The sequence below is a fragment of the Lutra lutra genome, chromosome 17 (assembly GCF_902655055.1).
Source record: "Lutra lutra chromosome 17, mLutLut1.2, whole genome shotgun sequence".
NCBI classification, from domain to species: Eukaryota; Metazoa; Chordata; class Mammalia; order Carnivora; family Mustelidae; genus Lutra; species Lutra lutra.
The window spans coordinates 59,341,947-59,369,506 of record NC_062294.1 but is presented as its reverse complement, the minus strand read 5'-3'; the positions used below and the strand labels follow the sequence as shown (position 1 = coordinate 59,369,506).

The following is a 27,560-nucleotide window of genomic DNA, read 5'->3' as shown; positions in this document are numbered from 1 at the left end:
ACTTCCGGCGTCCTCCTCCGGGCGGTCATTTTGGCTTCTCCCCTGTGTTCATCCGGGCAGAAGTTCCGGAGCGCTGGGTGTGTGCGAGGTGACTTGCAAGAGAAGGAGTCAGAGGAGTCTTTGACCCCGCCATACAGAGGCAGGTCTGAGGCGAGGCGACGCTGCCCGGGGTGCCCCGCACCAGGGCCGGTATAAGAACCGCCTGCCCGCTCCCGGCCCCGCTCCGCCCACAGGCCCGGATGGCGGCAGCCACGCTGAGGGACCCGGCTCAGGTAAATGCTGCGTTTTCCGCCCCTCACCGCCACCCAGATCCTAAAGCTCCGGTTGAGGGGCGCCGGCTCATGTCCTCACATCCCACGTCACTCTAGGATAACGAGGCACTAGTAGGTGGGGTTCCGTTTCTGACAATGACTCTGAATAAACATGACATCTCAGCTTCCCGGTTTTGTTCCACTGGTGATTAGTTATGGGGAGCGTTTAATTTCACTGTTGTGATTAGGTGTGGGGGGTGTTGCAGGCAGAGGAACCGACCTCTGCAAAGGCGTGGAGGTGCCGCTGAGCTGGGAACATTCGGGACAGCTGGGGGTGGTTGTGCCTGAGGGGAGCAGTGTTTGAGGCGGAGTCTCTCTCACCTGGAGGAGCAGGCCGAGAGGGTGCTGCCTGCGTGCTCAGGACTCTGGCAGCTGTGGATAATTGTAAACAAAGGAGCGACACGAATGACATTAGGATTTTAAGGCTTCTCGAAGGCTACTGATTGGAAAAACAGACGGAAGGAGAGTGATGGAGACATTGAGGCATTAGGAGGTTGACTCCTTTTTCGAGGACACAGAGCTAGTAAGACGAAACTCTTTGATATAAAAGGTAGACTCCGGTCATAAATTCACTCGCTTACCGGCCAGGCATGGGTACACAGAAGAGTCTGAGCCCACTGAAACCCGACATGTATTCATCTATAACCTGCCTGTTAAAACATGGCTACAGACGCGCTTATGGAACCTACACAAGTATGTGTAGGGTGTCCTAGTCCCTCACTGGCTCCTATTCCCACTCCTGTATTCTCCACTGTAGTGTGCAGGGACTACGTGCCATTCTTCCAGACCTTGGGTCTAGGGACCCTGGGGAAACCCCAAGCCTTTGCCCTGGGTCCATATGGGGAATTATATGGGGGTATTTCCATTTGGGACACCTGATATAAGGTGTGGAAAGGTTATCTCAATACAGGGCTGTAAAAACATTTGTGGAGGTAATCTGGGAGCATTAAGGAAACCATAGCTTCCCTTTCCTTCAGGTGGGAGCAGTAAGATGGGATTCAGGACCGGAATGGCAGCCTCAGAATTTGGTAACCTGTACTGGAGGTGATGGGAACTTTGGGTTCGAGAAGGGAGATGTTCTTAGCCAGGTCTTAACAGGCTTCTTCCGCCTGCATGGTAGCGAACAGATTGTGAGGATGAGGGAAGAGGAAGCAAAACGAGGGTGGAGTCCACTGTAGTGGTCCAGTTGAGGGTTCATGGGACAGAGTGGTGGCTTAGAAGTGGCTGGACTCTGGATCAGTTTTTATTAAGAGTCAATTGGAGGGACGCCTGGGTGGCTCAGTTGGTTAAGCAGCTGCCTTCGGCTCAGGTCATGATCCCAGCGTCCTGGGATCGAGTCCCACATCAGGCTCCTTGTTCTGTGGGGAGCCTGCTTCTCCCTCTGCCTCTGCCTGCCACTCTGTCTGCCTGTGCTCGCTCTCTCTCTCTCTCTCTCTCTCTGACAAATAAATAAATAAAATCTTAAAAAAAAAAAGTCAATTGGATTTCCTGATGTGCAAGGGAAGTCACATGATTGGTCTCTTAGTATTGCTGTATAACAAAATACCACAAGCTCGGCAATTTATAAATTTCAGAAATTTATTTCTCACAACTCTGGAGGCAAGAAGTCCAAGATCAGGATGCTTACATAGTCAGGTTTTGTGTCTAGTGAGGGCCTCCTTCCTAATTTCCACCCAAAGGTTCCAGCTCCTAATACCATCAGTTTAGTTGGGGGGGGGGGGGCGTAGAGTGTCAAAATACAAATTTGTGGGGGCATAAACATTTTTTTTCTGGAACAGTGGAAAGTGAAGCACAGGATTTGGAGATGACCCGAATCTTTTTTAAAGATTTATTATTTATCTGACAGATCACAAGTAGGCAGAGAGGCAGGCAAAGAGAGAGGAGGAAGCAGGCTCCCTGCTGAGCAGAGGACCCCGGGATCACGACCTGAGCCGAAGATAGAGGCCTCAACCCACTGAGCCACCCAGGCGCCCCTGACCCAAAGGTTTTTTTTTTTTAATTTTTTTTTTATTTGACAGAGATCACAAGTAGACAGAGAGGCAGGCAGAGACAGAGAGAGAGAGGGAAGCAGGCTCCCTGTCAAGCAGAGAGCCCGATGTGGGGCTCGATCCCAGGACCCTGAGATCACGACCCGAGCCGAAGGCAGCGGCCTAACCCACTGAGCCACCCAGGCGCCCCAGACCCAAAGGTTTTGATTTAAACAACAGGAAGGATGAAAATTCCAGCAGATAAGGGGAAATTCATCATAGAGTAATTTTAACTGGGGATATCAGTAACTTTCTGTTGGCTATTTTAAGATCTGAGGTTTTTCAGAGACCAGCGAGTGAGAGCATCAAGTAGGCAGCCAGACACCCACATCTGGAATTCTGGGGAGGGGTTCAGGATGGAAACATCCAACATATGGTGGCAACCGTATATGTCCAGGTAGGTGAGTTATATTTGGGAGGTGCAATCTCTAGATAATGATGGTAAAACCATTTTCAGACTAGGAAAGGAAAGGTGGTGGCTGAGAAGTGGGCCTCTTGCTTGGATATCTGGTTGATGGCTTTGAGTTTTCACATACTTAGTGAAGTAAGTGGCACAAAGGGTGAAAATGTCAAGGACAGGGTAGACTCAGAGCTGATGAAGGGTACTAGTAGAAGAGTGAGACATGAGATGGATAGAGAGGCATAGGAGTTGGCACATTAATACTCAGTCCTTGGAGCTAGTGTTTATTTCACTCAAAGGACTTCGTGGATTTTGTGGCAACTTTGGTGGGGCCTGGGATATTTCATTCAGGCTGGAGGATTAGGTTAGCAGCAAATCTGTGAGAACTTTTGCAACTCGGGTGACTGGTGGAGCTGCACTTTGAATGAAGGACTAAGTTAAAAGAGGAAAGTTCTGAATGCAGAAGGCACAGCAAGCGCAGCACAGAAATGGGAAGAGGCCATGGGTATCTGAAATCTGCAGGTCATTCTGGGCTGTGGTGGTTGTTGCGGGAAACAGACTTAAGCAGGGAGAACTACATAGCAGGCTTCAGAGCTGCCTCTGACCATGAGGCTCATCAGAGGATCAGTTGGGTCTTGACTGGGTTTACAAAAACCTTTCTGGATACCATGCAGTAGGTAACATGAGGCCAGGGAGATGCTTGTCCTGTGGGGCAGGAAGTGGCTGTGGCTTCTAAAAAGAAGCAAGGAAGAGGCTCTCTAGGAAATTAAGATATTTAAAGGTGATCATATATGCTATAGTTAACAGACACAGCACAGGGAATATGCATTCATAGAAGAGATTTGAGTGATCCCAGAACTTCTGAGCTAGGGAGATTAGTGAAGGTCTTCCCCTGCACAGGCACAGTTCTTAATGATTGGAAGTGTTTGCTGTTTTTTTCAGATGCCCAGATCTTGACAAAAGAATGCAGAGCATACAAAGAAATAAGGAAACATGGCTCAATTGAAAGAACCTGGAAACTAGCCCTATAAAAATGTAGGCCTCTGAATTACTTGACAGAAGTTTAAAACGACTGTCCTAAAGATGCTCAGTGACTTAAGAGAACACAGACAACAATATCAGAAAACAATTCATGGACAATGTAAGAATATCAACAGAGATAGAAACTGTAAAAGAGAACAAACCAGATATTCTAGAGCTGAACAATACAACAATTAAACTGGAAAATTTACTAGAGGGGTTCAGTAGCAGACTTGATCAGGTAGAATAAAGAATCTGTAAACTTGAAGACAGGACATTAAAGAATCTGTAAACTTGAAGACAGGTCATTTGAAATTGTCAAGGCAGAGGAGTCACTGTTAAGGGACTTATGGGATACCAGCCAACTGACCAGTATATGCATTATGGCAGGCCCAGAAGCAGAAGATTGGGACTTTATTTGCAAAAGATAACCAACAGGACAAGTATCTAAAATAAGGAATATCAATAGTTATAATTTTTTAAAAGAACAAGCAAAAAATGTGAACAGATATTTCCAAAGGAAATTATGGCAAAAAGTTACATAAAAAGATATTGGAAAGGGTCATTATTAAAATGAAAAATTAAACCCATAATGACTTAACCATTGTGCACTTTTAAAATCATTAAAATTAAGGGGCACCTGGGTGGCTCAGTCATTAAGCATCTGCCTTCAGCTCAGGTCGCGATCCCAGGGTCCTGGGATTGAGCCCCACATCAGGCTCCCTGCTCAGTAGGCTCCTTTTTTTATTTATAAGCTGCTTTTGTTACTGCTGTTGCTTGATTGTTTTTGTTTTTTAGATTGCACACATAACTGAAATCATATATTTGTCTTTCTCTGATTTATTATGCCACTTAGCATAATACCTTTTAGATCATCCATGTTGTGAATGGCAAGAATGTTTTGTTTTGTTTTTTTAAATAATCTCCATGCCTAAAGTGAGACTTGAACCCATGACCTGGAGATTGAGTCACATGCTCTACCAGTGAACCAGCCAAGTGCCTCATGATTTCATTTTTTTTTTAAATGACTGAGTAATATACTCTTGGGTGCATATATACACAACACCTCACATCTTTATTCATTCATCTATCAGTGGACGCTTAGCCTGGGTCCATATTTTATCTATTACAAATAATGCTGTGGTAAACAGGGATGTGTATATCTTTTTGAATTAGTGTTTTCATTTTCTTCAGGCAGATACCCTGAATTGGACTTGGCAGAATTGGAATTACTGGATCGTATATATTTCTTTTTTCTTTTTGTATATATTTCCTTTTTTTTTTTTTTTTTTTAAGTACTAAAGTATTTATTTTTATTTATTTTTTACTAATATATGGTGTATTATTTGCTTCAGGGGTACAGATCTGTGAATCATCAGTCTTACACAATTCACAGGATTATATATATTTCTATTTTTGTTTTTCTAGGGATCCTCCATACTGTTTTCCAGAGTGGCTGCACCACTTTACATATCCCCCCCCAACTCCCAAACACACACAATGCACAAGAGTTGTCTTTTTGTTAACTAGCCATTTTGAGTGGTGTGAGGTGATAAATCATTGTGGATTTGATTTGCATTTCCCTGATGATTAGGGATGTTGAGCATCTTTTCATATCTGTTAGCCATCTGTATGTTTCTTTGGAAAAATGTGCATTTAGGTCTTCTACCAATTTTTAATTGGCTTGTTTGGGGAGGTTTGGTGTTGAGGTGTGTGAGTTCTTTATATATTTTGGATATTAACCCCTTTATATATTTTGGATATTATTGGATATATTAGCAAATATCTTTTCTAATTCAGTAGGTTGCCTCTTTGTTTTGTTGATGGTTTGCTTTGCTATGTGTAATTTTTTTACTTTGATGTAGTCCCAATTCATTTTTGTTATTTCCCTTTGTGAGGAGATATATCTAGAATAAAGTGTTGCTAAGGCTGATGTCAAAGAAATTCCTACATATGTCTTCTTTTAGTTATATGGTTTCAGGACTTACGTCTAGGTCTTTAATCCATTTTGAGCTTATTTTTGTGGATGGTGTAAGGAAGTGGCCCAGTTTCATTCTTTTGTAGGTAGCTACCCAGTTTTCCCAACACGATTTATTTATTTATTTATTTAAAACTTTTATTTAAGATTTTTTTTTTTTTTAATTTGACAGACAGATCACAAGTAGGCAGAGAGGCAGGCAGAGAGAGACAGGAGGAGGAGGAAGGAGGAGGAGGCAGGCTCCCTGCTGAGCAGAGAGCCCGATGCGGGACTCGATCCCAGAACCCTGAGATCATGACCTGAGCCGAAGGCAGAGGCCTTAACCACTGAGCCACCCAGGCGCCCCTAAAACTTTTATTTAAAAGCTGAAGCTTTTCACCATTGAATATGATGTTAGCTGTCATTTTTTTCAAGCGTGGCCTTTATTATGTTGAGGTATTTCTCTCTGAACCCACTTAATTGAGTTTTTATTATGAACGAATGTTAAATTTTGTCAAATGCTGTTTCTGCACCTATTGAGATGATAATATGATTTTTTTTAAAATCAGTCCAGCTCCTATTCTTTTCTTTCTTTTTTTTTTTTTAAAGATTTTATTTATTTGACAGACAGAGATCACAAGTAGGCAGAGAGGTAGGCAGAGAAAGAGGGGGAAGCAGGCTCCCCACTGAGCAGAGAGCCAGATGTGGGGCTCGATCCCAGGACCCTGAGATCATGACCTGAGCCGAAGGCAGAGGCTTAACCCACTGAGCCACCCAGGCGCCCCGATAATAGATTTTTATCCTTCATTTGTTAATATGTTTGTTACATTGATTGATTTTCACATATTGAATCATCCTTACATTCCTGAAATAAATCCCACTTCATTGTGGGATTGAATGATATTCTTTTTTTTTTTTGAAAGATTTTATTTATTTATTTGACAGAGATCCCAAGTAGACAGAGAGGCAAGCAGATAGAGAGGAGGAAGCAGGCTCCCTGCTGAGCAGAGAGCCCGATGCGGGACTCGATCCCAGGACCCTGAGATCATGACCTGAGCCGAAGGCAGCGGCTTAACCCACTGAGCCACCCAGGCGCCCTTGAATGATATTCTTAATGTATGTTGAATTTAGTTTGGTAATCTGTTGAAGACTTTTGCATCTGTGTTCATTAGGGATTTTTATTGGTCTGTAATCTTCTGGTTTTGTAGTGTGTTCATCTGGTTTTGGTATCAGGGTAATGGCTAACTTTAAGAAATAAAGTTGGGGGGCGCCTGGGTGGCTCAGTGGGTTGGGCCGCTGCCTTCGGCTCGGGTCATGATCCCAGGTCCTGGGTTCGAGCCCCGCGTCGGGCTTTCTGCTCAGCAGGGAGCCTGCTTCCTCCTCTCTCTCTGCCTGCCTCTCTGCCTACTTGTGATTTCTCTCTGTCAAATAAATAAATAAAATCTTTAAAAAAAAATTAAAAAAAAATAAAGTTGGAAGAATTCCTTTTCTATATTTTTGTAGTATTTTGAGAAGGATCGGTGCTATCACTTCTTTAAATGTTTGGTACAGGTGCCTGGGTGGCTCAGGGGGTTAAAGCCTCTGCCTTCAGCTCAGGTCATGATCTCAGGGTCCTGGGATCGAGTCCCGGGTTCGGGCTCTCTGCTCAGCAGGTAGCCTGCTTCCTTCTCTCTCTCCCTCTCTCTCCCCCTGCTTCTCTGCCTACTTGTAAAATAAATAAAATATTTTTTTTAAAAAATAAATGTTTGGTAGGATTCACCTGTGAAGCCACTGTGATGAAGTCTTAGAACATAGGTGAGGTTTGGTGGGGTGAGTGAGGTCCGGAGCCAATGACCAAGAAAGAATTCTTGAGACATCTTTGGTGCAAAATGGTGGTTTATTAAAGCACGAGGACAGGACCCGTGGGCAGAAGGAGCTGCTGCCTGGGGGTTGTGAGGAGTGGTCCATTATATGCTTGCAAGTTGGGAGGGGGTCAGGGATGGCGTAAGTCTCTGAGGAATTTTGGGAGCAAGGTTTCCAGGACCTTGAGGGGCTAGCTGTTGTTGGGAAAAAGGTGATTCATTATCAGTAATAAAACCTTTGTTATGAGGCTCTTTAGATGTATATCAGTGGGTCAAATGCTTGGGAATGATTGTCAGTGCGCATCTTGGAGGGTTTAGAGATACAGGAAGCTTCCCAAGGAATTTTAAAGTAGACTTGCAGGATCCTGGTTGGGGGTTGGTCAGGCTATGATTGCCCTTTGCCAAGTGTTAAGGTGGAGGCAGTTGAGTCCCTAGAGGAATGTCACTGTGCCTGTTTCAAGGGCTTGTCAGTGGGTAAGGACATTTAATAATTTTTCTTCTGCCTGTTTCCCACATCATTTGGGTCCTGGACTTTAGTTCATTGGGATTATGGGTTGTTTGTAGTAGGGGTGGGGGTGGTGGAGGTAGGGGCAGAGAGAGAGACTCTTAGCAGGCTCCGCGCCCAGCATAGAGCCCAATGTAGGGCTCATTCTCATGACCTTGAAATTGTGACCTGAGCCAAAATAAGAGTTGGGCGCTTAACTGACTGAGCAACCCAGGCGCCCCCTGTTGGGAGTTTCTTGGTTACTGATTTAATTTTGTTACTAGTAAACAGTCTGTACAAATTTCCGATTTCGTTGTGATCTGGTCTTGGAAGGTTATATTTTTCTAGGAAATTATCCATTTCTTCTAGGTTGTCCAGTTTGTTGGTATATAATTAATCCTTTATATTTCTGTGGTGTCAGTTGTAAGGCCTCTTTCTTTTCTAAGATTTTATTTATTAGAGAGAGAGAATGAGAGAGCATGAGAAGGGGGAGGGTCAGAGGGAGAAGCAGACTCCCAGCAAGAAGCCAATGTGGGGACTCGATCCCAGGGCTCCAGGATCATGACCTGAGCTGAAGGCAGTCGCTTAACCAACTGAGCCACCCAGGTGCCCATAAGTTCTTGATCATTTCTGATTATTTGAGTCCTCTTTTTGCCTTGATGAATCTGTCTAAATCTACTTTATCTTTTCAAGGAACCAGCCCTTGGTTTCCTTAATCTTTTTTTATTATTTTTTTAAAGATTTTATTTATTTATTTGACAGAGATCACAAGTAGACAGAGAGGCAGGCAGAGAGAGAGAGAGAAAGGGAAGCAGTCTCCCTGCTGAGCAGAGAGCCTGATGCGGGACTCGATCCCAGGACCCTGAAATCATGACCTGAGTCGAAGGCAGCGGCTTAACCTACTGAGCCACCCAGGCACACCTCTTTTCTTTTAAGATTTTATTTATTTATTGGGCAGATAAAGAGTGCACAAGTAGGCAGAGCAGCAGGGAGAGGGAGATGCAGGTTCTCTGCTAAGCAGGGAGCCCGATGTGGGGCTTGATCCCAGGACCTTGGGATCACGACCTGAGCTGAAGGCAGCCACTTAACTGACTGAGCCACCCAGGCCCCCCTATTTCATTTATTTTCATTCTGATCTTCATTATTTTTTTCATTCTACTAACTTTGGTTTTTGTTCTTTTTCTAGTTACTTTAGGTATAAGGTTAGATTGAGATTTTTCTTGCTTCTTGAGGTAGGTCTGTATTGCTATAAGCTTCCTTCTGAGAACTGCTTTTGTTTCCTCCCAAAGATTTTGAAGTCTTCTATTTGTTTTCATTTGTCTCCAGCTGTTTTTCAATTTCCTTTTTGATTTCTTTGACTTCCTCTTTAGTAGTGTGTTGTTAAGCCTCCATGTGTTTGTGTTTTTTTCCATTTTTTTTCTTGTAATTGATTCTAGTTTCATACTGTTGTGGTTGGAAAAGATACTTGATATGATTTCAGTCTTTAAATTTATTGAGACTTGTTTTGTGACCTAATATGTGATTTGACTTGGAGAATGTTCCATGTGCATTTGAAAAGAATGTGTATTCTTCTGTTTGGGGGTGGAATGTTCTGTATATGTCTGTTAAGTCTGTGTGGTTTATTGATTAAAGCCACTGTTCCTTGTTGATTTTCTGTGTAGGTGATCTGTCCGTGGATGTGAATGGACTGTTGAAGTCCCCTTCTTTTTTTTTTTTCTTTTTTAAGATTTTATTTATTTATTTGACAGAGAGAGATCACAAGCAGGCAGAGAGAGAGGAGGAAGCAGGCTCCTCGAGAGAGCAGAGAGCCCGATGCGGGGCTCCATCCCAGAACTCCGAGATCATGACCTGAGCTGAAGGCAGCGGCTTAACCCACTGAGCCACCCAGGCACCCCTTGAAGTCCCCTTCTATTTTTGTATTCTGTTAGTTTCCCTTTGTGTCTGCTAATGTTTGCTTCGTATTTTTAGGTGCTCTTTTGTTGGTTGCATAGATAGTTACAATTGTCATATCCTCTTGTTGGATCAACTTTATAATTATGCAGTGCTTTTCTTTCTCTTTATTACAATCCATGTCTTAAACTCTACTTTGTTTATTATAAGTATTCCTACCCCAGCTTGTTTTTCACTTCCATGTGCGTGGAATATGTGTTTCCATTTCTTCATTTTTAGTCTGCGCATCTTTAGGTCTGAAGTGAGTCTCTTGTAGGCAGCATATAGATGTAGGCAGCATGTAGATGGGCCTTGGTTTTTGTTTTTGTTTTAAGATTTTATTTATTTATTTATTTATTTGACAGGGAAACAAAGAGAGGGAACAGTAGCAGGGGGAATGGGAGAGGGCAAAGCAGGCTCCCCATTGAGCAGGGAGCCGAATGTGGGGCTCGATCCCAGAGCCCTGGGATCATGACCTGAGCCGAAGGCAGATGCATAACTGACTGAGCCACCCAGGTAGGTGCCCCTATATTTTGTATCTCTTTATTCAAGGTCTCACTGAACTCATCCACTTTTCTGTCAAGACCAGTGAGCGTCTTTAGGACCATTACTTTGAACTCTTTCTCAGGTAGATTGTTTCATTGAGTTCTCTTTTCTGAGGTTTTGTCTTGTTTCATTTGGAACATATTCCTCTGTCTGTGTTTTGTCTGACTCTTTGTTTGTTTGCATGTATTAGGTCAGTTACAGGTCCTGGTCTTGAAAGTAATGACCTTTATGTAGAAGGCATTCTGTGGGTCCCAGTGGTGCAGTCCCCCCAGTCCCCAGAACCAGTCACTGTGGGGTATAACCCCTGAGTGTGCTTTTTAAGCTCTTTTGTAAATGGTCAGAGACTGTTCTGGGCATGCGGGTCGGTGGGCGGCTGGCAGCCTCTCTGCCTGCAGTAACCGGCCATGGCTCCTGTAAGCCCCCTGGTGGACGGGGCTGGCCCCTGCTTCGGCTGGCTGAGATAACCTCGCTGTAGCTGCTGCTGGTGTGCTGGGGGATGGAGGATTCCCTCTTCCCTGGGGCAGGAGTCACTTTGGAGAGGTGTCTGTCCCAGCCGGGGGTGCCCATGCTCTGCGGCAGCATAGGAGCTGCTTTGGGGGAGGGGTGCCTGCTGGGGGATCGGTAGCTTAGGTGGGGCAGGTTTGCAAGGGAACACTAGGGTGGGGGGACCAGTGCTAGCAATGTAGAGGGAGAGGGTCAGATCTGGCTCCCACAGGCATCCGGCCAGCTAAGCTGAAGGAATGCCAGAAGAATGGTCTCCGCCAGCACATCTTTTTCTTGAGAAGGCTTCTACAGATCCTTGCTCCTCTGGCACATGTTCCACAATTAGTCAGTAAATCTTCATGTGTGACCTAGGTGCTTTTCAAGCTGCTGCCTTTTGTGCTAGCTTTCAGATGGAGTGTTACAATATGGTGGCCCTTTAAGAACAGAATCTCAGTTTCCGATAGCCTTCTGGCTCTGCCATTACCATAGTTTAGTCCTGCTGATTTTCAGATCTCTCAGAGTTAAGCTCTGCTCATTTTCAAAGTCAGACTTCATGGGGCTCATCTTCATGTTCAGGTCCCCAGGGCCAGGAGGTGCCCTGTGTGGGGATGGAGCCTCTTACTCCTTAGGGAGGACCTGTGTGCCTGTGATACCCTTCCCACTTGTGGCTTGCCATGCTAGGTGTTTGGTTCTGCACAACATCTGTAACCCCTCCTACCCTACTCAATTTGGCTTTTTTTTTTTTTAATTTAAGATTTTATTTATTTGACAGAGACATGGGAGAGGGAACGCACGCAGAGGGAGTGGGAGAGGGACAGCAGGCTACCTGCAGAGCAGGGAGCCTGATGTGGGGCTCGATCCCTGGACTCTGGGATCACGACCCGAGCCATAGGCACATGCCTAACAAGTGAGCCACGCAGGCACCCTCTATTTGGCTTTTTGTATTCAGCTGTGGAATAAGTGTTCTAGTCTTAAGGTCATTGTCAGAGCGAGTTGTGTTATATGTAGTTGTTGGCTGGATGCATCTGTGGGTGGTGAGCTATCCTCTTCCTACTCTGCCATCTTCCCCTGCTTTGTCTTTGGTATTTTTTTTTTTTTTAAGATTTATTTATTTATTTGACAGGCAGAGAGAGAGGAGGAAGCAGGCTCCCCGCTGAGCAGAGAGCCTGATGCGGGGCTCGATCCCAGGACCCTGAGATCATGACCTGAGCCAAAGGCAGAGGCTTAACCCACTGAGCCACCCAGGTGCCCCTACAGTGTACACTTTAAATGTGTTCAGTTATAATAGCTTCATAGAACCATAAAAATACAGATAAATAAAAAAATACATTTACTTCTAGCAAGACAAAATATCTGAAGAGAATGGTTAAGTTGAAAGCAATAAGGGGGAGAAATTGTAGCTACTAGCATAGAATCCTGAAGAAGAGGGGGTTTCTTTTTTCTCTTCCTGTGTTCCATGGTGTCAGTAATGCAGTGAAGGATACAGCAGAAACCCCCTAAAAAGATGGAGTTGTTGGAGTCACCGTCATACTGTGAGGGACTAAGGAAGATCCAGCACCAAATATTCCTAAATCCTTATGACCCTAATGTTGTTCCTAATGAGAGGGAATGTTTGTGCTGGGTTTGGGGAATTAAAACACTTTCTAAGCCAGCGGGATAAGTAGGATAATGTTGCCTTTACACATCTTGTCTCAAGGGTCAGATTATACAGCAAAGGAGAGTGAAGGTAGTAGTGGGTAGAGTTAAGGGAGCTAATCAACTGGCCTAGAAGTGGGAGGTGATGCTGGATTACCTGAGCCTGCCCAGTGTGATCAAACGGGTTCTTGGTTGGGGAACTGATAGGCAGAAAATGGAAAGTGTCCAAGTGACGCAGGGTGAGAACAACTCAGCTTGCCATTGCTGGCTTTGAGATGGAAAGGGCCATGAGCCCGGAGCTGCAAAGCCGCTCTGAAGAATGAGAAAAGAGATGAACTCTTTCCTAGAGCCTCTGGAAAGGATGTCAGCCCTGCTGACACCAGGGAGACTTCTTGGACTTTGGACTTCCAGAACTGTCGTATAATAAATTTGTATTGTTTAAGCAATAGTTGAAATAGTGCATAAACAGAATACTTAGAGTTGCCAGATTTAGGAAATAAAAACACAGGACACTCAGTTAAATGTGAATTCTAGGTGAACAATTTTTTTTTTTTTTTTTTACTCTATGTCCTATGCAATATGCCTTATAAAATTATTTGTTCTTCGCCTGAAATTCACAGGAAGCTGGGTATCCTGTGCTCTGTCAGGGAACTCAAGGTATACTAGAAAGCACTGTGAGCATGTTTTGCTATTTTTAGAACCCTGATTATTCTCCATAATATGGATAAAAAGAAACAGGCATTTATCACTCAGCTGACTGCTAGTAGGATAAAACAGGATGAGACCTGACAGCACACGCGGTACTGGTGTGCGGGCTAAGTGTCCAGTTAGCTTCAGGCTATTGGGAAAACCTTAGGAATGACTTGGAAAACATTCTGGGGTCTTGATGTAGTTCTGCAAATGTACTACTTTGAGTCAGAACAACCAAATCTTTTATGATACACCGTTTGATAGCTTTCGGAGTACCTACCAGTACCCTTCTCTTTCCCTGCCTACCCACAAACATGCAAACATGTACCTACACACGAAAGTATCACGCAGGCATCCGTACTAATGCTCGTAGCAAACACACTTGCTGCGGAGCCACAGCAGTTTGCAGGGACACCTTTCTGTGATCTGAAATTGTCTGGAAATGGAGGTAGAGAAATCGGTATTCTCAGGTACTTGCTGCTGGCAATGCAAAAAGGTATATCTACCTTGAAGAATAATTTTTTGCAGTTTTTTTTTTTCTTAAGTTAGATATATGGTTACACATTACAACTCAGAATCCTAAGTTGAAACAAAAAACTATAGACAGTGTTTATTGTGACTATATTCACGATATCTGGAACTGGAAATGATTCATATGTCCTGCAGCTGGGGAGTCGATAAACCATGGTACATCTGCACAATGGAAGCCTGCTTGGCATTACAGAGAATGAACTACTGATCCCCGTCAAAACAAGGGTGAATCACAAATGCGTTGTTGTTGTTTTAAGATTTTATTTACTGGGGGCGCCTGGGTGGCTCAGTGGGTTAAGCTGCTGCTCGGCAGGGAGCCTGCTTCCTCCTCTCTCTCTGCCTGCCTCTCTGCCTACTTGTGATTTCTCTCTCAAATAAATAAAATCTTTTTTTTTTTTTAAAGATTTTATTTATTTATTTGACAGAGAGAGATCACAAGTAGATGGAGAGGCAGGCAGAGAGAGAGAGAGAGGAAAGCAGGCTCCCTGCCGAGCAGAGAGCCCGATGCGGGACTCGATCCCAGGACCCTGAGATCATGACCCGAGCCGAAGGCAGTGGCTTAACCCACTGAGCCACCCAGGCACCCAAATAAATAAAATCTTAAAAAAAAAAAAAAATAAATAAAAATTAAAAAAAAAAGATTTTATTTACTGGAGAGAGAGAGAGACACAGCATGCACAACAAGGGGAGCAGCAGGCAGAGGGAGAAGCAGGCTCCCTGCTGAGCAAGGAGCCCAATGTGGGACTTGATCCCAGGAGCCTGGGATCACGACCTGAGCCGAAGGCAGACGCCCAACCGACTGAACCACCCAGACATCCCACAAATGCGATGTTGCATGGGGCGCCTGGGTGGCTCAGTCGTTTAAGCATCAGACTCTTGATTCTGACTTCATCGTGCTGTCAGGGTCATGGAATCGAGCCCCACGTTGGGCTCCGTGCTCGCTGTGGAGTCTGCTTGTCCTTCTCCCTCTGCTCCTCCTGCCCTCAAGTGCGTGCTCTCTCAAATAAATACATAAAATCTCTTTAAAAAACAAAGACAAAAACCAGTTCGTTGTTTTGAGTAGAAGGGCTGTATCCTGTTTGATTCCCCTTACCAGACGCCCTGGAAAAGATGTGCCTAAAACCTGAGGCAGACAGCACGTAGGGTTTCAGAACTCGGGGGTAGGGAGCACGACTTTCTGCAAAGTGGGAGGAGGACTTGCGGAGAGATGGGGCTGTTCTGTACATTTATTTTAGTTGGTGAATTGGTGATTATGCTGTCAAAACATGTCGAACTGTACATTAGAGTGCATTTTGCAGCATTTGGTGTTCTGGGAAATTAAAACATAAATACCAAAAGAGTGGCTGTTGCTGTTTTAAATAGGGCCGTGCTGAAAGGACTTGGCAGCAAGCATTTTGTGCGGCTGTTTGAGAACAAAGAAACTCCAGCAGAGAGATCTCAGTTTGCTTAGGCAGTGTCCCAGTAGTCCTATTTGGTTTTAAGGAGAATACGTTTGTGAAACAGAAGTACTTTTCCCAAATACATAATCTGTGATCTGACATCCACAAAGTTAAAGGCTTTTGGAAATCTTTCCTTTTTCTTTGTGTGTAAGAAAGTTTCAGAGGGGCGCAGTGTCCTCTCCATGGCGCCTTGTCATCTGTTCGCAGCTTGCAGCAGGAGGCGTAATTCCTGCTTCTTTTTCTAGCCAGCGCCCTCCTTCCAGCGCCCCCCCACCCGAGTCGCGGCCGTCGGGGGAGCGGACGCACACCCACCACAGTCAGTCTTGGCACACGTGGCGCCCCTCCACACACCAGCTGCTCGCTGCACAGAGCGGGATGCTGGCTTGAAGGAGTCTTCCACAGCCCCCAGCTCGGGTCGCACACACGTTCCCTGCTCTTTAGAGATGTAAAATCCAGGGTTGCGTTATTCCTGTTCTAAAATCTCACCGTTCCCTTTACTAGAAAGACTCCAAGTAGCGATTTCCTTGTTAGTCTTAGTGCTGCCACCACCTTCAACCTTGACTTCATGTAGTTGGGGAATATTCAGGAAACCTAGGATCTATTCCTCTAAACACTCTTAATAATTGTAAGTATTTCAGTACTCTCAGATAAGGAGCCCAGTCACAGCAGATCTGTCACTTAGAACTTCCCAAGCCCTGGGTGCAGACGTCCCTGGCTCTGGCAGCCTCTCTCCGTCTCTTAATTGCATCTTCGGGTTTCAGCTTTTGACTCAGTAGATCCAGTAAACTTTTGGCAGGTCCAGGACATCTAAATGTTATTTCATTATGTTTCCAGTATTACTCCCCTCTGTCCCTTGATATTCTGCTCCCATAACACAAAGAACAAAGAAATCACCATTTGAAAAAGTTTTTGCTTTCTTACATAAAACCAGTTGGTTTAACTTCTGTTAACGTTAGTCAGAGAGAGAGCATACAAGCCGGGGGAGCAGCAGGCCCCTCCCTGAGCAAGAAGCCTGGTGCGGGACCCAGTCCTGGGACTGTGGGATCAGGACCTGAGCCAAAGTCAGATGCTTAACCAGCTGAACCACCCAGAGGTCCCAGTTGGTTCAAGTCTTATTATGGACCTACTTTTATCAAAATAGAACTGATTCCTCCCCTCTGATTTAGGGTCAGTTACTAATGCCAGCTAAGGACCATGCCGCCCATGTCTTAACATCTTGGGGCACTAATTTCTTTTTTTAAATATTTTATTTATTTATTTGACAGAGATCACAAGTAGGCAGAGAGACAGGCAGAGAGAGAGGGAGAAGCAGGCTCCCCGCCGAGCAGAGAGCCCAATGCGGGGCTCGATCCCAGGACCCTGAGATCATGACCTGAGCCGAAGGCAGAGGCTTAACCCACTGAGCCACCCAGGTGCCCCGGGGCACTAGTTCTTTATGAAATCTCAGGATACTAACTTCTCTTGCACTGGGCTTGCTTTTGCAGCATCTCTCTCTCTCTCTCTTTTTTTAAAGATTTATTTATTTGACAGATCACAAGTAGGCAGAGAGAGAGAAGGAAGCGGGCTCCCCCCGCCCCTACCCCGAGCAGAGAGCCCGATGTGGGGCTCCATTCCAGGACCCTGGGATCATGACCTGAGGCGAAGGCAGAGGCTTTAACCCACGGAGCCACCCAAGTGCCCCTCTCTTTTTTTATATAGATTTTTTTTTTTTTTTTTTAAATTTGACAGAGATCACAAGTAGGCAGAGATTCAGGCGGGAGGGTGGGGTGGTGAGCAGGCTCCCTGCTGAGTAGGGAGCTCTATCCCAGGACCCTGGGATCATGACCTGAGCCGAAGGCAGAGGCTTTAACCCACTGAGCCACCCAGGCGCCCCACAACTAAACCTTTAAGATAAAAATTTTTGAGGAGCATTTTTTTTCTCTCACTCAATTACCTCAATTCCTATGTAGCTCTCCACTCATTCAAGTTTGGTTTGTTAGCCTCACAATTCCATTGTCATTAGCTAACTCCTGAATCCAATGGTGACTTCTAAGATTTTGTGTAAAGTTCCTCTCAGAAGGTTTTATCACAATTGACGTTTTTTATTCCTGATTTCTTTTCCTCTCCCATCTTTCCCTTGCCCATTAGTCATTTCTGAATTCTCGTACTGCACATTCATTTTTTATCTCATGCAGTGTCGTGACTATAAATAGCACACCGTATAAATACTAGAAAACTTCCAGATCTATATCTGTCACAGACCCCCACATGTTCAAAAATTTCTCTTGCACTTCCTTGCAGTCCTTCCCTGGCCCTGGCCTTCCCAATTTCAGCCAGTGCTAACTCCATCTTTCTACTTGCCGAGGCAGGCCAAAAATCTAAATGTCATGTTTCATGCATGCGTTCTTTAAAAAAAAAAAAAAAAAAAAAAGGCAAACTAACTTGATTGTACTTAACATACAGTGGTGCACTAGTTCAGTGTTGTACTAGTTTCGGGCGTGCAGTGTGGTCACTCGGCGATTCTGTACATTGTGCCGTGCTCACCGTGATAGCCCGTGTGGTACCGTACCACATGTCGCCGCACACTCCTGCAGTACCACTGACTATTCGTTTTTATTAAACGGTTATTTTAGGGGGTCCTCGGGGGGGCAGATGTCTCAAGTAGACTCCTCGCTCAGTGCAGAGCCCTTTGGGCTTGATCTCAGGACCATAATCAAGAGTCACTTAACCGAGTGAGCCCCCTGGGCGCCCCCACATTGATTGTTTCCGGATGCTCTACCTTTCATCCCCATGACTTCTCATTCCATAACTGGAAGCCTGTAGCTCCCACTCCCCTTCACCCATTTTGCCTGTTTCTCCAGAGCCCCTGTTTTCTTTACGTTAAGATGATACTTGGGGACAGTAGATCTGTAAAGGTGTGCTGATAAAGGAATGGACACCGCTAAGTAGATACATACATCAGAAAACTTTGGTTTTATTTTGTTTTCATTTTTGATTAGTGAGAAGAGAGCATAAAGCAGAGGGAGAGAGAGAGAGAATCTTAAGCAGGCCCCATGCTCACAGGGAGCCGTCTCCTGACCCCCACGACAGCAAGAGTTGGACATGCAACTGACTCAGCCGCCCAGGTGCCTCACAACATCGTTAGTGAAATGTTCTCTATCATTCAGTGGTTAATAGGAGTTATATCATTAAATTTAAAATTAACCTCTCTCGGGGCACCTGGGTGGCTCATACGGTTCAGTGATATGGTTAAGTGTCTGCCTTCAGCTCGGGTCATGATTTCTGGGTCCTGGGATCAGCCCCATACCGGGCTCCCTGCTCTGTAGAGAGTCTGCTTCCCCTCTCTCTCTGCCTTCCCCGCCCTCTGACTCATGCACTCACTTTTTCTCTCAAATGAATAAATGTTAAAATCTTTAAAAAATTAACTTTGGTTAGAACCTGAGGTTTGATACACAGTAATATTTTATTTTTAGCTTAAGTATAGATTCACAGGAAGTTGCATAAATAGTATGAAAGTCCCATGTTCCCTTCACCCTGCCTCTTCAAATGACGTCTTAGACAGCTGTAGATCTTACTCGGGTGTCGCCATTTTTAACTGCACGTGTGTATTATTACAGTAATTTGCCCGTACGTAGAGATTCACATCACCACCAGTGCAGTCAAGATAGAAAACTGGCCTGTGACCACCAAAACTTCCTCCTGCTGTTTGCACTCACACCGGCTTACCCTCCATCCCATCCCTGTCCTCTGAAAAGCACTGATCCGTTCTCCATCTCTGTAGTTTCATGAACTGCACATGAACATCGGTTTCCGATGAAACCGAACATGCGCGAGATCCGTCCCGCCCCGTGCATGTGTCAGTCATTCACTCCTTACTCCCGCTGAGTAGTGTTCCGTTGTACGGGTGTTAAAGAATTTATGCAGTTACTCATCTGTTGAAGTTTGTTCCTAGTGTTGTGCTATATAATGAGTAGATGCTGTGAACATTGATTTGTGAATATAAGCCTCTTTTTTATTCTTAGGAATTTTATTTCAAAATACTTAATCATAAATATATGAAAGAAATTTCATCCTGTTTACTCCACTTTTCCCCCCTCCCCTCTTAATTGGATACCATTCTTCTAAGCTTTAAAAAAAATCTAGTATATAACCACACAGATTGATTTTCCATACAATTTTATCTTTTTTTATTTTTTTAAAGATTTTATATATTTATTTGATAGAGAGATCACAAGCAGGCAGAACAGCAGGCGGCGGGGGGGAGCAGGCTCCCCGCTGAGCAGAAAGCCCAATGTGGGCCTCCATCCCAGGACCCCGAGACCATGAGCAGAGCCGAAGACAGAGGTCCAACCCACTGAGCCACCCAGGCGCCCTTCCATACAGTTACAGCTAATTACAGATGGCATTCTGATATTTTAATACAAGATTATGACTTGAAGTTTCAGCAGCAGAGAAAGTTTATTGATCCTGTCCACAGAAACCTACTGCTCTGTGAGGATTTATTCAATTCCCAATTGATAGATACTAGTTTGAGTCTGTGATGATAATTCTACATGAAATAGCTCTGCAATTATGAAAGACTTGCTGTTATGATTATTATTAAATTGAAACTGTTATCTGAATGAAGAAGTTTTCTGGTACAACGACTTTGTCACTGAAATCAGCCTTTAGCATGCTAAGTTGATAAGGTAGTTTCAGCTAACTTAGGTCCGAATGTTGTCTTTCCCACTTAGACTAGAGTTGGGATCCTTGGAAATTCCTCACCCTTTTCTTCAGACATTCCTATGAGAGCGCCAGTTTCGTTGAGAAGCAGAAAACCTAAGCGTTGGGGGAAATGTATGCATTTTCCCTGGGCTGTTGCAGACAAATTGAGAAGCTTAGGAGGTGTAGAAAACTGACAGCATCTATGATGTTGATGTGTCGTGTGCTTGAGCCTCATGGTCTGGGCTTGACTCTATACTGTCCTTGTCCTTGACAGATACACGCAGAGGGGTCAGTACCTTCTCAGCAGTGACTCTGTTCCTGTGAAGCCAGAGCCATAGGCACCATCCTGATCCTGGTGAGTGTGTTTGACTCTTTTCACTCATTCAACTAATATTTTGTCCTTTTAGATAACCCCGATACCCTGATTATGAATCCAAGCTCTAGGCTCACAAACATCTGCCTTCCTGTTTCTCAACGTGTCCACATTTCCTCTCTTTGACTTCATTAGCAGTGACCGACAAAACATCTTTTTCCCAACAGAGTCTTTGGGCTCTAAGTTCTCTCTAGAACACACAATTATTTAGTAACACTTTAAAAAATCCTTATAGTCTCATAAGCTATGCCAGTGAATCTGCTGGGAATTTTGCATTCTGTGTTCAGTAGCAGTTGTAGGATACAAAAGGCCGTTCTGTAAGCAGTTATTCAAAGGGAATTTCATGAAAATGTCATGTATGGCTTTTTGAGGTTTGGGGAGTTTGACAGGAGAAATCCAGTGCTGATTTGAATGAAAACACTGGGTGAAAATGTTGCATGTGAGGGGACAGTGTGGGTGGACTGCGATGACTATGAATGTCTACAGTGTCTAAACGGCATTTTTCCTCTGTTGCTGTGAATGATGGAGGAAAGATTACATTTATTGTGCAGGGACTTCTTTCCCTTTACACTCTGAGCAGAAGAGAGAATGTGGTTTTGCATAGTTGGATCTCAGTTCCAACTGTCCGGGTTCTGAAGGGGGGGGAGGTTGTCAAGACTCCTTTTCTAAGAAGTTGCTGCATTTGCCCGATAATGGATGCTCCAGGAAGGCTCCTTTCTGCCCGTGCTGCTGCTCACGCCTGAGGGGCATGTTGTAGTCCCATCACCAGCAACACAAGAGGCGTGGGTTTGGTTCTACACCTGCGATAAAGCAAGTCGAACGAAGTGTTTGGTTTCCCAGGACATATATAAGAGAAGTTATGTTTACACTGTAGTCTTTTAAGTGTACAAAAATCATTAGGCCTTATTTTTAAAAAAAAACCCTAACCAATATACAGACCTTAATTAAGAAATACGTTCTTGCTAAGAAAACACTCAACTGAGCTTTCAGCAAGTCTTAATCATTTTGTTTGTGGCTCAGGGTGGCTGTGGCAGTTTCTTCAGACAATGAAGTTTACCCTACAGTTGACTCCCCCTCTTACAAAACATTCACCATAGACCTTCTTTATCACCGGTCACTTTGGCAGTCTTCGGGCATCTTTACCGGGAGTGTTCCACCTCAGGCAACCCAAAGCAATGTCTTTCTCTGGTCTTCCATTCAGGTTCTTTCGTGAGATTGTACTGTGCAGCCTTTCGGTCACACCTTCTCTACTTCTGATTCTCTGCAGCTACTGGTACTTCTTCTAAGTCCCCACAGAGTCATCCGTGAAGGTTGGAATCAACCTCTTTCAAATTCCTGTTCATACTGGACTCTGCTGCCCATGAATGGCTACTGGAATGAAATTCCAGAAGGTTTTCACTTTACTTCTGTGGACTTACAAATTGTATTTTTCATAAGCAATAAGACTTGAAAATCAAAATTACTTCTTGATCCATGGGCTACGGGGCTCTTGCGTGGCCAGGTATATTGCCGACAAGTGAGCAGTAGGTCTCAGTCAGTAAACCAGGTTGTAAACAAGGTGTCTCCAGCCGGCTTTGTTGTTCCAGAGATTCAGCCCAATTGGTAAGGGTCCTAGGACGTCCAGAATGATACAGGAACACTGGCCCCCGCCATGAGAGTTGGCCTGTCCTTTGAAGCCAGGCTCGACCTCTCTAGCTCTGAAAGCGCTAGATGCAGGGCGTCTTCCCATCACAGGCTGTTTTGTCTGCCTTGGAAATCTGTGGTATGCTCTGAGCTCGATCTTCTGGATCACTCGCCGCAGCTTCTGCGTCAGCACTTTGTCCATTGTGCTGTGATGGTGTGGAGATGGCTGCTTTCCCTCAGCCGGTCTTCTGCAGACTCCTCACCTCTCTGCAGACTCCTCACCTCTCTTCAGCCTTTCTAGAAGTGGAGACAGGCCTTGCTCTGGATTAGGTTTTGGCTTAAGGAGTGTTGGGGCTGCTTTGATCTGAGAAGTGCAGACCACTAGAACTTTCTATCAGTAGTCAGGCTGTTTTACTTTCGTACCGTTTGTGTGTTCCCTGGAGTGGCACTTTTAATTTTCTTCAAAGACTGGTTTTTTGCACTCACAACTGGGCTCCATTCAGCCAGCTGTTGGGCTCAAGAGGCCTAGCTCGGCTTTCAACATACCTTCCTGGTGAAAATGTCCATGACACTTCCTCTCACAATGCATAGTTGTACTCCTGTTATTAGTAGACATAATTTCCGTATTTTGGGATGTCAGGAAGCTTGAAGGTGGAGCAGTCAGAACAGATACCAGTATTTATAAATTCTAGATGGCTCTTTGGATAGGGGTTCATCACCTGGAACTGTCAAACCTGTAAATTTTTCCACAAGAGACTTATAAGCTTTTGAACCCAAAAAATCTTGGTGCACTTAGTGTTTTTTCCCTCCCAGAATGTAGTTGTTTTGGGAATGTTCTTCACACACTTGTGGGAGGGCTTGTCTTTACATGGCATTTCCACTGAGAAGCTCTTAGCATCCTTGACGCCCTGTCATTCATATACACACAGATTAGGGATGCTCTTTGGCACCTCAGTTCAGGAGTATGTTTTCATCTCTTTAACCCCCCTAGCCAGATAAAATAACAGTTTTACTTGCTGCTTCAATTCCATGGCACTCAGTAGCTCAGAACTGCCCCCGCGGCGGTGAGCAGGTCCCACACGGAGCCTGGGAAGCCAGAGAGCACAGTTACGAATCTCTAACGGGATGTGGTCTTGGTTTGGAGCTTTACACCTTTTATAACCCACATCTCTTAACAACCTGAGCATTTGCAAAGTCTGGAGAGAGCCCTGAAGTGAGAATTGGGTTTCAGAAGCTTTAATCCCTTTCATTTTCCTCAAGGGGTCTCCCTCAGACTCCTTCTGTGAGTGACTTCAAAACTGGACCAAAGACCAGAATCCATGGCTTTCTAGCGTTGGACAAAAGCACGCCATGGGCAGTGAGCCTGGAGAAAACAGAAGTGTAGGAGATGAGGTTGCCTTCTTCCCAGCGTTCTCCCCCCGCCCGCCACCACCCACCACCAAGTCAGACACAGTTGTGATTCTGAGTGACTCTGGAACACTAGGTCCGTGTGCATTTGTGAGCTTTGGGGACAGCGGGAGTAGTCCGTGTAGCCTCTGGGAGCATGCTGTCGGGGAGTCTAAAACCGCATCGGTGTTGAACATTCAGGGGATCGTCGCGACTCCCCAGGAATCCGGGCACAGCGCCCCTTGCAGAGCAGCTGCGGCTGTGTTCCAGGAGGTTCTGACGCGTGGCTCCCCTGCAGAGGCCTGTGGAGCGCTGAGAACTGCATTGCCCAGAGGACCCTGAGCCCAGCGACGCCAGCGTGGAGCCAATGAAGGTCCAGGAGACGGGCTGTTCGCTGTTCGGCAGGTCCAGAGCGCAGGGTCAGGCCGAGGTGATTGGGGAAGCACTAGAGGAGGCGTCCCCGTGGCCCTGGGCCGCCCCCAGTCCTGCTCTTCCCACGGAGTCCCATGGCGGCAGCTGCGCCCGCGGACCCGGCTCAGGTAAACGCTGTCCCCTGGGCCTGAACTCGGCACCTGCTTACGTCCCTGCAGCCTGGGCCCCTTCCCGTCTGCCCCTCAAGCAGAGCGTGAGGCGGAGTCACGGGGCAGGTCCAAGCGGGAGCTCCGAGGGCCCCACCTCTACAGGTGATGCACTTTGGAACCAAACCTGTAAGGACGCCAGCCTGGGGGTTACCGGTGGAGGCGGCGGCTGACTGTGGGCCGTGCAGGCGTCCTTCCCTTATTAGACTCAAAGCTACAGAAAGTGGGAGGGTTGGGGTGGAGGCTACAGAGATGTAAATCACAGCCCCAGAAGCCGGAGAAACGGTTGGGCTTTAAATCCCTTTTTAAAGTAGAACCAGATTCTCTATTGGGAAGAGTGAGGTAGAGAACAGGCTGAGCCCTGGGGAGGCACTCGGGGGGCGGAGGTTAGGGGTTGCGCCTCAGGTGCCTGCGGGAACTTCAGGTACTGAGTCTAGTCCTGCCTTGGGCCTCTCACACGCAGGTAAGGGCCAGGAGAAGGACACTGGTTTGTGGCATCTGTACCTGGAGCCTGGTAGGGGAGCTTAATTTAAGGGCAGAGGTCGTGAGCTGGTAATTACTAATTCCCAGTGTCTGGATATTAAAAGGAGGTTTTTCGTGGAGGCTCTAGTCCAGTATGAGTAGTGTCCTCGAACCCAGAAGACTAAAGGCTGCCCTAGGAAGTGGGGTTCCTCTTGCCGAGCACTCATGATGCCAGCAGCTATAAAAGGGGGCGTGGGAGCTGATGGGTATTAGGGACTTAGGAGCAGCAGTTGGACCTGGTGGCTACACTGGGGAGGATTTTAGGGACAGTGCCTGGTTGGGGGCTGGTGCAGCCTTGCAGACCTAGGGAGAAGTGACACCAAGGCTTGCCTGTTTGTGGTTTCATCTCTCCCCCTCATGGCAGGGTAGTGTGACCTTCGAAGACGTGGTTGTGTACTTCTCCTGGGAAGAGTGGGGGCTCCTTGACGAGACACAGAGATGCCTGTACCATGATGTGATGCTGGAGAACTTCGCACTCGTGATCTCACTAGGTAAGACTCCCCACCTGCCCCGGCTTGACATTTTTTCTCACATTTGGATTGTGGGCGGAGACCTCACCGGGGCCGGGCCAGCTCTGCCCAGACCCAGCACGCGCTCAGGTTTTCTCCCTCCTCCTCGTTGGGGCCAGCAGTTATGTGGAAGACCAGAGGCTCATCTTATGAGATGTTCCTGTGTGGATCTGCAACATGGTATTGTTTTGGGCCACGCACAGACTTGCTCGTCCTTCTCCCAGCCACTTCAGCTGGGGATTAGAGGGGTTGTCCAGGGTGCTCAGGCCCGAACCCACCCCTCCTTCCTGCACCACTCCTCCCCCCAGTCTCTCCAGTGGCATCTGGTCCCTTGCAGCCCACTGGGGGGCAGAGGGGTGAATTAGAGCCGTGCTCCTTCCGATTGTGACTTGAGTCCCAGGGGTCCGGCCTATTTTATCAGCCTGACCTGGGGAATAACAGGAGCTTCTCCCCCACGTTTCTTTGCTTTCAGGTTGTTGGTACGGAATGGAGGAGGAGGAGGCCCTTTCGGTGCAGCAGGTGTCCATGGGCAGGACTTCAAGTCCAGCTCCATCCGTGTGGAGAACTCAGCCCTGTGACAAGTGTGTCTTGCTTGGTAGAGACATTTTGTACCTGGGTGAGGACCAAGGAGCACATCGTGGGCAGAACTACATCTGCGAGGCATGTGGGAAACTGTGGTTGGACACAAATCTTCAGCCCCAGAAGCACAATGAGGAGAAGCCATTCAGATGGGACATGGAGCTTGTGACAAGGTACAAACTGCACGTGTCAGGGAAGCCTTTCCCCTGTGGAGGAGTTGGGAAGGACTTCCTGGCCATCGTGAGCCTTCTCCGGCACCAGGCCACTCTCAAAGGAGCCGAGCCTCACAGCAGCTTTGAACATGGGGACTCCTTTCAGGGTAGAAAAAGTCCACCCGAGTACAGCGACCACGGGAAGTCCTTTAGCTATGACTGTAAACTTTTCCAGCATCAGCAACTGCACCCCAGAGAAAGTTACCACGACTGGGATAACTGTGAGAAGCCTTTTAACCAAAGCTCCATCCTTAGTCACTGCCCGAGAGCTTACCCAGAAGCGAGGTCTTACGAGTGTAACGAATGTGGGAAATCCTTCAGCCAAAGCTACAACCTCATTCAGCACCACAGGATTCACACTGGCGCCAGGCCTTACAAATGCAGCGAATGTGGAAAAGCCTTCAGCTTCAAGTTCAGACTCGTCCAGCATCTGCAGATTCACACTCGCGTGAGGCCTTACGCCTGTGGCGAATGCGGAAAAGCCTTCAGCTACAGCTCGACCCTCATCAAACACCAGAGAGTACACACGCGAGAAAAGCCTTACAAGTGTGGGGAGTGTGGGAATTCCTTCAGCCAAAGCTCCAACCTCATCCAGCACCAGAAGATCCACAGCGGAGCAAGGCCCTACAAGTGCAACGAATGTGCCAAGTCCTTCAGCTACAAGTGCAAGCTCGTTCAGCACCTGCGCATTCACACCGGGGAGCGGCCTTACGAGTGCGGAGAGTGCGGCAAGTCCTTCAGCCATAGGTCCACGCTCAACCAGCACCAGAGAATTCACACGGGAGCCAGACCTTATAAGTGCGGGGAGTGTGAGAAATCCTTCAGCCAAAAGTCCAACCTCATCCAGCACCGGAGAGTCCACACGGGCGAGAAGCCTTACGAGTGTGGAGAATGTGGGAAGTCCTTCAGCCAAAGCTCCCACATCATTCAACACCGAAAACTTCACACCAGATAACCTCCTGCCTGCAGCTGCGGGGGACAGGCTCACGGGTCTGGCGCTTGGACCAGAGATGTCAGTGCAGCACATGGGGAAGCCGGCTCAAGGCCTAACCTCCTCCTGTGACTCTGGGATTTCATAGAAAGACTCACACTGGGAGGAACGCCCCCCCACCACCAAGTTTGTGGGCCTCTAGGAGCCCTGCCACCTTCCTCAGCATAGAAAACAGGGCAGGTTCTGTGGGCCCTTGGGAGATAGGGGGTGGGGGTAATTACACAGTCCCCCTTCTTCCTCATTAGGTAGTTTTGACAGCTAAGGGGGGTTTGAAAATCCTGATTCCCTGAGAATAGCCTCTCTTCTCTGTCCCCGTCTCCCCCCCCCCCCCCCCCCCCCCCCCCCCCCCGCCAAGAGTGGTTTATTCTGTAGGGAGGAACATACTGCAAAGGAATCATGTGCCTTCGACAGGGAGGGTTCAGCTTTTCTGGTGTTCGTGCTTGTAAAAGACGCTCTGGGGGGCCTGATGATGTAGTGAAACCTGCATCCCCAGATGAACCTCCACACATCACCTTCCTCCACCTTCTTCATGTAGTTGAGGATCTTTATAAACTCTATCTGCAGGATAGGGCTTACAGAGGCAAGAAACAGGTAATAGGATAGAAATTCTGCGGCTGGGATGATGCTCTTCTGCCCAGATTGCTGACCCACAGAGAAGCTATTTGGAAATTCTCACTGATGCACCAGGCAGGATGAGGGGACCCGCTCTCTATTCCATTTTTTAATAAAGCTTTATAAAAGTTAAGGATACTGGTGAACCGCACATATTTAAAATTGTATACAGACTGTAATAAATGGATCTATATGGCTT

The 27,560-nt window shown here is 46.4% G+C and overlaps 1 protein-coding gene across 9 annotated transcripts; it reads left to right on the top strand.

Moving 5' to 3' along the window:
- On the top strand, window positions 1-27,560 carry LOC125089027 (zinc finger protein 501-like). Of its 9 annotated transcripts, none has more exons than XM_047710814.1 (5): window positions 1-272; window positions 20,251-20,331; window positions 23,657-23,897; window positions 24,823-24,949; window positions 25,440-27,560. In XM_047710814.1, exons 3-5 carry the CDS (start codon window positions 23,865-23,867, stop codon window positions 26,711-26,713), a joined length of 1,434 nt encoding a protein of 477 aa, XP_047566770.1. In that variant the 5' UTR covers window positions 1-272; window positions 20,251-20,331; window positions 23,657-23,864; the 3' UTR covers window positions 26,714-27,560. The 9 variants fall into 9 exon arrangements, with proteins under 9 accessions (XP_047566770.1, XP_047566767.1, XP_047566764.1 ...); XM_047710811.1 differs by having other exon boundaries at window positions 23,629-23,897; XM_047710808.1 differs by having other exon boundaries at window positions 23,581-23,897.